Source organism: Poecilia mexicana, unplaced genomic scaffold (genome assembly GCF_051168715.1).
Source record: "Poecilia mexicana isolate PSO_F unplaced genomic scaffold, ASM5116871v1 scaffold_6, whole genome shotgun sequence".
Classification (NCBI taxonomy): domain Eukaryota; kingdom Metazoa; phylum Chordata; class Actinopteri; order Cyprinodontiformes; family Poeciliidae; genus Poecilia; species Poecilia mexicana.
In genome coordinates, this window is record NW_028263375.1 from 8,780,993 (window position 1) to 8,793,553 (window position 12,561).

At 38.2% G+C, this 12,561-nt stretch overlaps 1 protein-coding gene across 1 annotated transcript in view; it reads right to left on the reverse strand.

Moving 5' to 3' along the window:
• The window catches only part of reln (reelin), a 147,833-nt gene that overhangs the window by 110,032 nt on the left and 25,240 nt on the right, over positions 1-12,561 (reverse strand). Inside the window, exon 2 of the mRNA XM_015001966.2 lies at positions 10,643-10,750. Coding sequence (XP_014857452.2) covers positions 10,643-10,750 — 108 coding nt within the window. The remainder of the gene's footprint in view (positions 1-10,642; positions 10,751-12,561) is intronic.

Sequence of the window (12,561 nt, forward strand, 5' to 3'; positions counted from 1 at the left end):
TTGTAAGTGAAATACTGTCAGTGGATCTAGTACTTTTCCATCAATATTAAAGGTTCAGTATTACATATTTTAGAGCCAGAAAGTGCCATTTTACAGCTCAAATAAGTAACAGCATTCCCTTCAGTTGTTATAAAAATGCTAAACATTACAACTTACAGGAAATTTGACTTTGTAATTTAACACCCTGTCTCTTTAAAAACTCCTGCTTTTCTGAAGCTCCGCCTTCAGCAAGTCATCACAACATACATGGCTTCTCTTTAACCCTTTAGCAACGTTTATACCAGCTATGCACTGAGTAGTAGCTGCTATAATGAGCCTAGCAGACACTCAGTTCCACCAGGTGTTTGCTAATTGCTACTGGCTAGTCTGAAGGAGCTCAGTGGGGGAGGAGCTTCTTCCTCGAAGGTGGTGCCAGGTCCAACCAGGTATTTTGAACGGTTGAATAACAGTTGCCATGGAGATCAAATGATTTCTCAAACATGCATGAAAGAATCAAAGCAACACTCCAGGAGGGAATCACATTACAACATGACATAAAGCTCAAAAACATCCATTTTACATTATACTGACGCTTTAAGGAGTTTCACTGAAAACAAGTTCCTATATGTTGCTGAAAAGTTACTTGTAAGTTAGTTGTGTCATACTCCAAGCAGACTAAAATGGCCTAGAAACTAGACGAGAAATACTTGGTAAAATTTTGTGTTTTTGCAGTACAGCACTACCTCCCCTCCACTGAGCCCAAAGTTTCGCAGCAACAGTTTGTGACTCTCGGGCGACCTTGACGATGTCGCTACAAGGTAAACGCTTCGCAAATGTGCATCCCATGTATGACGGCGAGTGAAAGTGTGGAATACGAATGTGTCGGAGTATGAACGGATAAGTCGGAAAGAGCGAGAGCTCTCGGGCTGCAGGAAAGCGTAAGCGTGCGTATCTCTGCGCTGGTATGAAGGAGTGTAAGCGGCACAGTCAGGGAGCTGTCAGAGGAGAGCCAGGGTGCAAGCTGATCACAGGGCTGCACAGCGTTTGATGTCTCCCAGGGACTGACAGCTTCTCTCCCCATGGGAGCCCCTTTTTCCTCACCCCTTCGTTGCTCCGTGCACCACCTCTTTTCTCTTGCATCATTCTTTTTTATCCTGCGCTCTTTCCATACACGGTATAGCGCCTCACTCTGCGTCCTCATCAAGCTGATTGAGAGGAAGGAGGGCTGCGCGGAAGCACGATCTCCCGGGACTGTTCGAGGAAACACGCAGAATTTCAAAACAAGGCTTTGTTCTGCAGGAAACACCTGAGAGTATGTCTCTGTAAATACTGACATGATGAGCTGCCATTTCTCATATACTGACATTTCCGCCGACACTCCATCCAGCCTGGTGGCGGGGAGGTGACAGCAGCTAACCTTCAGCCTTGAGATGGATGAATGTGTAGATATTTTCAACCTAAACGTGCGCATATTACAGAGGACCAATTTGATAATTTGAGCATTTTCCCCTTTTTTGGAATAGAACAACATCCCACAGGGTTTAGGGGTCAGTGGATCACTCTACTTTGCAAAAACACAAAATTGTACGAAATACTTTCGTCTAGTTTCTAATGCAAATATCTTAGTACGCTTGAAATAAGACAAAACTAACTCACAAGTAACTTTTCAGCATGATATAGCAGTTTTCTTAAGAAAATAATTTCTTACTACTGGTGAAAAAAATCTAGCTCCACTGAGAGATTATGCAACGTACAAATCGTTTTTCCCATGTTATAAGTGAAATAATCTGTTGTCATCAATGCTAAGAAATATTTGCTTAAACCAAGCTTCTATTAATTCCTGAAAAGTTAAATCAGTTTTGTCTCATTTCAAGTGAACTAAAATATTTGCACTGAAGACTAGAATAAAACCGCCTGGTAAGATTTTGTGTTTTTGCAGTGCATCAATTATCACACCTTCTAAATTCCAATGTTTCCATCAGAAACTAATTTTCCAAGAAATTCTGGCTTCCCAAGTTGCAGCCTTGAAGTGGAAACATATTTGTGCCGTTTTAGGGGTGATAACTCAGGACTGGTAATGTTACTAAATAAAATCCCAAATGCTCAGATTATTTCACTTACTTCTGCTCCAAACTCAACTGATTATTTGATTGACAGAGAAAATAATTTGCCCACTGAGCAGCCTGAAGTACATCACTGTTTGCAGAGCTGATGACATTAAATCTGTCTGAATAATGAGGGGATAAAGAGACTCTTGGAGTCATTTTCATTTCTGGCATAAACATTTTGCAAAGTATTTATGTCTAATTTCTACAGCAAATATCTTAACACTTGAAATAAGACAAAACTAACTTGGGAGTAGCTTTCAGCAGGACATAGAAGCTTGTTCTGAGTCAAGTTCTTTACTTTAATGATAAAGTACAAATTTAACAGGCAGATTATTCACTCAAAAACAAAATCTTACCAAGTATTTTTGGTCTAGTTTCTTGTGCAACCATCTTAGTAGACTTGGAATAAGACAGACTAAATTAAAATAAACTTTTCAGCAAGAAATACGCACTTGTTTAAAGTAAATAATTCCTTAATACTGATGATAAACTACTGGTTCCATCGGCAGATAAATTAACTTATGGGAAAAATGTTTTTTATAAGTGAAATAATCTGCCAGTGGAACTAATATTTCTACATCAATATCAGACTATTTACTTAAAACAAACTTCTATAGCTACAAAGCTACTTGTAAGTTAGTTTGTCTTATTTCAAGTGTGCTAAGATATTTGCACTGGAGCCTAGACTATAAAAAATCAGTAAAATTTTGTGTTTTTGCAGTGCGTCTCAGTCTCCCCTACGTTTGCGTGGCACTGTAGGTGCTGTCAGTGTTCAAAGGTGTTCCTTTGGGAATTAAATGTGCATGATTACGCTCTTGGCAGCAGATCTCCTCTCGCCCCTCCCTCTAAAGGTCAAGGTTCGGCAGGATTTCATCTCTAATTGTGGCTGTGTGTTAGCATGAGCCCATCCGTCATGGGAGCCGAGTGTCAGCTGGATGTCCCCGTCACTAAGCTGTCCGTTTTGTCAGACGGCCAAATTCATCATAACGCGACGTGGGGGGGACTGAACCTCACCAGCAGAAGCCAACGACTCAACAAATGCATACAAATATGCAAATTAACGACAAAATAAACATCACCCAAGCAAACGAGCTATCCATCACTGACCGGTTTCTCAGCAGCTCGGCATTGGCGAGGCAGCAGTAATCAGCCACTCCGTCAGAGGAAGTGATGGAATGCCATCCCTTCATCTTCCTCCGCTCCTCTATATCAAACACATTCTGTCGTACCTTCATCGTACGACCCGTTTGCCATTTTTCATGCATGTTTGGGTCATTTTTCCCCGCCTTATTCCTCTACACAAACACTGTAAAACATTAGAGCCACATTTAGTTGTGTCTACTATCTTTTACTCTTTAAGTCAAATAAATTTATCCAGTTTTAGATTTTGAACCTAAATGTGAGTTTGTGAAAGATAAACTTGCAGCAGTAAGTTGTGTTAACTTTTTATTAATTTAGTCAAACCTCCAAGAGTTGAATAAACTGAGTTTTTAGGTTTGCACTTAAAAAACTGGAAGAAGAGAAAGACAGGAGTGGGAACTATTTCCCAGAATGCTTAGCGGCATGTTTCTGTCTCCTGAGGTGGAAGTGCGTTACGTTGATCTGACTCTGGTGTTTTATTAAGGCAAATGTTCATTTTAATGCAATTCTCAGTCAGCAAAGCTTGAGGATAATGTCCTGATCTCACTAAATGTTTCTGAGCTGAATTCATTGGGATGTTTAATAAAATTCATCATCAGATCAGAAATTTTGTTCAAACAAGAATTTAAATTATTCTAAAGTAAAATCAGTATTTATTTTAACTTGATATTGTGAGTAAAATAATATAGAAATGTGGCTCTTTAACTGGTGAGGGCAGATTTTAGTTAAAACTCACAATTCAAGATTAATTAACTTTAAAAACAATGTTTAGATAACTTCTCTCTTGTTGTTAAATCAACTTGATGAACTTTAATTTCTGAGTTGAAACCAAAACTATTTTCTTGTCGACTTAAATTACATTTTCAATGCAGTAGATGGACTTTTATTTTCAGGTTAAACCACCTGTAAATGTTTTATAGTGCTCATACTTTGTCAATTCTCTGTTGGGGTTTTTTCCAAAGCCCCTCTTTCCTTTAAGTGCTCCTACATCAATGTAATTATAACATAGCTGAAGACATGTAGAATGAATACTTGTTCTGTTTTTGTGTTTGAATGGATAATGATGAGAAGGGAAACATTTAGCCATTAGGGGAGAAACACAAATCAGGCCAAACGTGACAATTCTTTCCATTTAGACATTTAAACTTTGGTCTATGAGTCTCAATGCATCACTTCATTATTTGCCTTGTGGCAGATGAAAGCAAGCCTTTTGTTTTGATAGCTAAACTGATTATTAGGGTAAGAAAAGCCGTCGCTTTCAGTCTGAAATCTTTCCAGATCTCAGTTGAAGTTCCCTAAAGCCTGGAGGGATTGGAAAGAAAGTCGTCTAAGTTGAAAAAGTTTTTTTTTTTGGAGAAACAAGAGCATGGAGAGGGTCTAATTCTCAGGCTGCTGAGTCAGTTCAGATTCATATTGCTTCGCTGGCAGCAGATACAGACGTCCCCATGCATTTACACCTATGAAGTTTGCAACTTTCATGTCAAAATTACCCTGAACAGGTCGGTAGTGAATAACCGAATTGACAAACTTTACCACCCACCAGCCTGAAATGAAACCACGCAGCCTACTTTAGCTAAAAAGTGTGAATTATAATAATAAATTTCAAAATAAAACTCAACGCCTGGCACCAGGACACAGACAAAAACACTGCAGACGGACCCAGCCTCAAGGACCAACGGGTATTTTTATGGAAACCACAAGCAGTTTATACCCCTGTGCTCCGAGTGGGCACCGATCCAAACAAAGAACATTGTTTTTAGCTCCAGTTTGTCTCACTAGCCATAACAGAGCAATTATAGTATCATAGAGGTCCTGAGGTTAGCCAACCAGCGGCAAATGTGGGATCTGCTGACTGACGGCAGAGGAGGACCGAGCTGCAGCCACAGTTCAGCCCAAAACCCACAGAAATGGCATTCCTTTGAATACCTTAGTGGCTGCCGCAGCTTTGGCCACACATCAACTAATTTAATAACGAGTGGGCGTCGAGATCTGACGACGCAGTAAAAGTCAAAACAAAACATTTTTTATTAAAGTGTTGAGACATGCGTGGCTGTTGAGGGATGGGAAAAACCTAAACTGATGCCTTCTGTCTGCATGTCATTGTCTCTTTGTGACTAAACACTGGAGGGGCTAAATTTACCGATGAGACACACCAAAGGGAAAAACAGCAAAACACACAACCATACAAAACAAATCTAAACACAAAGCAGCTACACACAGTTCAGTTTCTACAGCAAATATCCTAGTTCACTTGAAATAAGACAAATAACTTAGAAGTGACTTAGGAGCTTCTTTTAAGTCAATAATTACTTAATATTGATAAAGTATTTATTTATAACATGAAAAAAATGTTTAACACTTTACTTGTGCATAAAACTGACAATGTCATGAACATAAAGGAGACTTTACGACTGTTTGGTCTGTTAGGATAACAAATTGTCCCAGAAGTCTTTGTGATAAACGATAATATTGTTATTTTTCATTTTTAAGTAATATAAAGAAAATGGCATAATGCAAGAACACATTCTTAAAGATCAATAAACTTTAAATTCTAGCAAACGGTGAACACATTTGGAACTGGAAGACATTTAAAATGTCAAAAATAAATAAACAAAACAAGAAAAACAACAAATAAAACAAAGTCTCTGTAAACAAAATTATCCTTCAATTTGCTGAGACCAGACTGAAGAATTTTATCATCCAGTTTTTGGTAGAAAGAGAAAAATGATAAATCATGCAAATAGAAATTATTGCGCTCGCTTTAATTTCTAAGGCGATTAATTGATTTATTGGTTATTGTAACAGGCCTATGCAGCATCAGTGCAAAAATACCCCAAAAAGAAAAAAACACAGGGATCGGTTAAGTTTGCGTGAATTTCCACAATAAAACAGAGGGATTGACTGATGTCAGAGGGCCACAAAAACATTCTATGGTGGGCAAAACGTGGCCCGCGGACCTTATGTTTGACACCACTCTCTGTGTCTTCATGACAGTAAGTGATATTAGTTTCAGGTCTAGAAGCTAGTCAATCACCATTTAAAAGTTAATAATAGTTGGAGTATTTACAGTGAAAGCTGTGTTGGTCTCACCAGGGGAAAAATCTGCTACAAAGGCAACAAGGTGAAAACACAAAAACATTCCTGGACATCCAATAAATGCTGGTTTATTTTCCCCTCTGATGATCATAAGAGGTTTAATTTTAGCCGTCTTGTGAGCGCACATTAAATATTGCACTGATACATCTGCTGACCACGTGTTTCCTAAACCACACACTGGGAGTGTGCGCGTGTTTTGAGTAGGAGGGAATTAGTATTTTTTTTATGTTCATGTGTTAACTGGCTCCATTCAGAAGAATTAAAGACGCACCCCGTCTTAACTCCTCAGCCCTAATGGGGAACGGTGACCCTCCTGTTGATCTGCTCAACACTCGATCTTATTTTTAAACGATTCTACTTCATTAGTCTCAGCCTGTTTTGATCCAACAGAGTAACATCATTAGCTTCTACGCTGCAAAAACACAATGTAGGAGATATTTCCAGTGCAAAGACAAGACTAATTTACTAATTTAGCAAGAAATAAGAGTTAGTTTTAGGTCAGGAGTGTCCAAACATTTTGCCACACACTGTAAAACATTTACAGGTGGTTTAACTTGATAATGAAAGTCCACCTGCTGTCTTGAAAATGCAAATTAAGTCAACAAGAAAATTGTTTTGGTTTTAACTCGGAAATTAAAGTTCATGAAGTTGATTTAACAACAAGAGACAAGTTGTCTAAACTGTTTTTTAACTTCATTAATCTTGAATTTTGAGTTTTAACTAAAATCTGCCCTCACCTGGTTAAAGAGCCACATTTCTCTATTATTTTACTCACAACATCAAGTTAAAATAAATGTTTATTTTACTTTAGATTAATTTAAATTCTTGTTTGAACTAAATTTCTGATCTGATGATGAATTTTATTAAACATCCCAATGAATTCAGCTCAGAAACATTTAGTGAGATCAGGACATTATCCTCAAGCTTTGCTGACTGAGAATTGCATTAAAATGAACATTTGCCTTAATAAAACACCAGAGTCAGATCAACGTAACGCACTTCCACCTCAGGATACAGAAACATGCCGCTAAGCATTCTGGGAAATAGTTCCCACTCCTGTCTTTCTCCTCTTCCAGTTTTTTAAGTGCAAACCTAAAAACTCAGTTTATTCAACTCTTGGAGGTTTGACTAAATTAATAAAAAGTTAACACAACTTACTGCTGTAAGTTTATCTTTCACAAACTCACATTTAGGTTCAAAATCTGAAACTGGGTAAATTTATTCAAAACAAACTTAAATCTTGCTAAAAAGTTACTTGTAAGTCAGTGAATTCAACTGAACTAAGATATTTGCACTAGACAAAAATACGTGTTTTTGCAGTGTAGAAGCTCATTGATGAGGTAAATTAAATTTGAGGAATCCCCAAATTCGAGACTTACCAAATAGTTTCCTGCAGTTTCTATTGCAAAAATCCTACGTAGTTCACTTGAAATAAGACAAAACTAAAGTAACTTTTCAGGAAGATATAAAATCTTGTTTCAAGTCAACAATTGCTTAATGCTGACTGTAAAAACTACAAGTTCCACTGGCAGATTATTTCACTTTTACCTGGAGAAAACATCTTGTTATAATCAAAAAACAATCTGATAGTGGAGCTCCTACTTTTTCATCAGACTCACAGAATTATTTACTTAAACTCTTGCTGAAAAGTTACTCGTGAGTTAGTTTGTCTTAAGTTCAATGTACTGCGATATTTGCTCTAGAAACTAAAATATTTGGTAGGATTTTGTGTTTTTACAGTGTGGTTATCAATTTCAGAATTGTAAATAAAGCAGATTCTACACCGTCTTTATATTTGCCTAAAGATCCCACTGGTAGAAAATGCAGTAAGAAAGAAACTGACTGCACGGCGTGGCAGATTGCACAAACTCAAACTCGAGGTTTTCCAGGCTTTGATCAAATACTGGAGCCTAACAGTTCCCTCCACAAGCAGCAACATTATGCAGCAGTATTTCTACATTTTCTAGTCATTAGAGTGTAGAGAAGGTGACGCAATTCATGCTTGGATGCCACCCCAGTAAGCAGAACTGCCAAGGAGGCAGAGCGGACGGGCCAGGGTGAAGTCAGCGTCTGAGGAACACTGGAGGTAGTCAGGATGAGTGAGTGCACTGGGCACCAGCTCCAAGCCGGGCCTCTGAGGATTCCTGTGCAGCTACACCAGCAAGACCCCACCCAGTGCAGAAGGGGATCTGTCAGGACGCACCACATCTAAAGTAGCCTCTCACTAAACACTTCAAGCTGAGCATTTTTCCTGTGTTTTCTGAAAGGAGCGTTATTGTGTCCGTCTCCACTTTTATGTCTCTGAGCCGCCAAGAGATGGAGTCGAAACCCCAAATCCGCCGACTTATGTGAGCGTTAGCAGGCTTTGCAGCTTGAGGGTGAGATGTAGTGATGAGTGCGATTAAAAACGTCGATGGAAAATTAAAATAAATCTTTGCTGTGCTGCACAAATGATTCATTATGGGTTGTCCTGAAGTGCAGAGGAAAGCACCAATTTGGTCAAAAGCAGGGAACAATCAAAATATTGTTGGCATTATGTTTAAACACTAGAGTTAGCTCTGTTTTTGAAGTGGCTAATGGTGCGTTCACACCAAATGCATTCTGGTTTACATCAAAGTCTATGTGGATTTTAGCAATTGTAGGATTTCTCTTTTTGGCATCCATGTAAGCATTCGATCCGCACCAGAGTTCACTTCAACCAAACCAAGGTTTTTAGGCAAGTTTTTGGCCAAACTGCTCCTTAAATGAGGCCACTGTGTTCCTACAAAGAAATTGCATTTTACTCAGCCGCCTCTTCATATAATTAGGCTGAATTTACAAAACAAATCTAATTTTTTTTTTTGGTTTTTGCTGTGAGTAAAACAGGCTAAAAAAAAAAAGCAAAACTAAGACCAAATAAAATGATAAACCCACCGATGGGAGTAGAAGTAGATAATGGATGCAGGAAATTGTTTGCACAGAGACAATCCCTGAAAATAACATTTCACATCCACTAAATTGTCTCCTGGAAACGGTTGTTATGCTTTTCTTTTGTGGAAACCAATTGCAGACAAACCTGCCCAACGAACATTTTCCAACAAGTCGAAGGAACCGCGTCTCCTGTTAGACTTTTCCCCAACCTTACTGGTCTGTTTGTGTTCAGTTTACATTTATGTCATATTCAGTTTGTATTTTATTTAAAAACATGAAAAAAAGTATATGTGGTGAAATTCTTCCATCATTCAACATTCTGGGAGCAACATAACACATACTCATTTAAAACCTCTTTCTCTATATTTTGAGTGCAATAGTTTTGTTTTCCTTATAGAAACGTTAAAACTTCTCACTTATTTTAACTAGCCATCAAGTGTCAGCATAACATGCTAAATTTTAAATGTACATGTGATATATATATATAAAAGGATGCATTATTTTGCTAACAATTATCAACAGTACAATAACTAGATAAGTCCAAAAGTATCACATGTCACAGGTCAGTAAAACGTCTTATATGGTGAGTGAGATGAACGTAGCTTGCATGCTAGCTTGACTTTGCCAAATTTAACATGTAGCTGTGCTGCTGAATTGGTGTGTTTTGGTTGATTTGGAAGAAATAAGGCGCCACACAAAACCCTATCTGACAGATCATCAATAGAGCAGGAGTTTAAATTAGCTAATCAACCACCGCTTTGCTCAGATAAATCACCTATTGATAATTGCAAAATAAACATCAAGCCTGAAAACACAAAACTGTAAAGGACTAAATGTTCTGTTCTTTACAACTGAATATTGTAGACAGAAAAAAAACTCAGACATATTTTTTGATTCATTTCAGAAATTTTCTAGAAAAAAAAAAGCTTGAAATTTTAACATTCAAAAGTCCAAAATTTTCATGACTTTTCCAGAAAATTTCTGAGATGATTAAAAAAATTCTGACTTTTTTCTCATGTCTATCTTTCTAGTACTCTGTGTGAGAAATGTTATCGTGTTTTTGGTGTTAAATCCTGACACATTTCAACATGATCTCTACTTGGTCAGCTAGTGGAGCTGTTGTCAGTCAGTTGCCATGGCAACGGGTCTGTGTGTGTGTGGTATAAGGAAAAGAAGAATGCAAGTAGTTTCAAGTCGTTCATCGGTTTTTCTGCATGACTTTCCCCTTAGCTCTGGCACACCGCACTAAATTAATAACACCTCCATCTCCAGGTTTCATTTAGTTAACGCGGCCGTGGATGGCAAGTAAAAGACTCGTCTTTATTGCCCTCCAGAAAGGAGCAGATGTAAACAACAACAACAACAATAAGCAACAAGAACCTTCTACCATGAGCATAAACGTAACTTACCAAAGCCGAAAGCAGCGGGGGCAGGAATGGGAGCAGACTGGACTGGGGTGGATGTGTAGAGGCCAGTCACCAGCAGACCATCGAAGGGGACACTGGTAGAGATGGAGACTGAAGAAACAGAAGGGAGGAAGGTTTCTTTAAAAAGCTGAAGGGAAGATTCATGCCTCATCGAAGCACAAAGAGGTAAAATGTTGATCACGTGTTAGGCGGCACACATTTATAAGTGAAATAATCTGCCAGGGAAACAAGTATTTTTTCTTCAATATTAAGGAATGATTGACTTAAAACCAGCTCCCATATGTTACTGGAAAGTTTCTTCCAAGTTAAGTTTCTTATTTCAAGTGTACTAGGATATTTGCACAGAAAACTAGACCAAAACTACTTAGTAAAATGTGTTTTTGCAGTGTAACAACTTTCACCTTTGAAGTAAATCACTGAAACGACTAAACAAACATTTTCAAATTTGCTGACATGAACCTGAACAATGAAACTAATAATTTACTGATACAAATGGTAATTCAATGACACAGAAATGTAGATTCACAAATAACCCCTCTTTTAACAAGACTTGTCCCTATCGACATACGCATTAGAGAAAACTGATGAGCTAATTGGCTGTAACCCGAACAGCTTTGCTCTCCTCGGACAGCGGAAAACCTGAAAGCGTATCAAGCTGAACGCATCTACAGCCCTGTAGAAAGTTAACCATTGATTTGTCTGGTAAGCAAAAGCCTGCAGTGACAGGCCCACAGAGTCGGCTTTAACTCTGGAAAAAGAGGGAGACCAGCTACTGGACCGCTTCCAGTCAGACGGCGCAGAGCTCAGGGGAACCGTCTGACGCTCCCCCTCCAGAAAAACAGCTCTGCACACAGAGGAGCAAAACGCTTTGCTGCAGTGAAACATGGAGGACTTGATACTTCCTGACCCTGGGATCCCCACGCTTACTGAGAAGTAATGAAGAGAATAGGAGACACCTCACAGTGTTAATGTGTTTTTCTTTTAGTATGAATAGAAACATAATCAGTTTAGTCCCAGGACGTTCGTTCTTCTGGGCTTGGTGTGTTTTCATGGGCAGAGCGGATTCCTGGTGGGTCCATCTGACTGGGAGACGTGTCCCACAACACAGCCAGGATCGAACCATGTGTGCGCACTGTAAAACATTTACAGGTGCTTTAACTTGACAATGAAAGTCCACCTGCTGCCTTGAAAATGCAATTTAAGTCGACAAGAAAATAGTTTTGGTTTTAACTCAGAAATTAAAGTTCATGAAGTTGATTTAACAACAAGAGACAAGTTGTCTAAACTTTGTTTTTTATCTTCATTAATCAATAAAAACTGGCCTCACCTGGTTAAAGAGCCACATTTCTCTGTTATTTTACTCAAGTTAAAATAAATAATTATTTTACTTTAGATTAATTTAAATTCTTGTTTGAACAAAATTTCTGATCTATGATGAATTTTATTAAACATCCCAATGAATTCAGCTCAGAAACATTTAGTGAGATCAGGACATTATCCTCAAGCTTTGCTGACTGAGAATTGCATTAAAATGAACATTTGCCTTAATAAAACACCAGAGTCAGATCAACGTAACGCACTTCCAACTCAGGAAACAGAAACATGCCGCTAAGCATTCTGGGAAATAGTTCCCGCTCCTGTCTTTCTCTTCTTTCAGTTTTTTAAGTGCAAACCTAAAAACTCAGTTTTTTCAACTGTTGGAGGTTTGACTAAATTAATAAAAAGTTAACACAACTTACTGCTGTAAGTTTATCTTCCACAAACTCACATTTAGGTTCAAAACCTAAAACTGGATAAATTTATTTGACTTAAAGAGTAAAAGATAGTAGACACAACTAAATGCGGCTCTAATGTTTTACAGTGTGTCTGAATGTGTGTGTTCCCTGTGATTTTGTGTACGT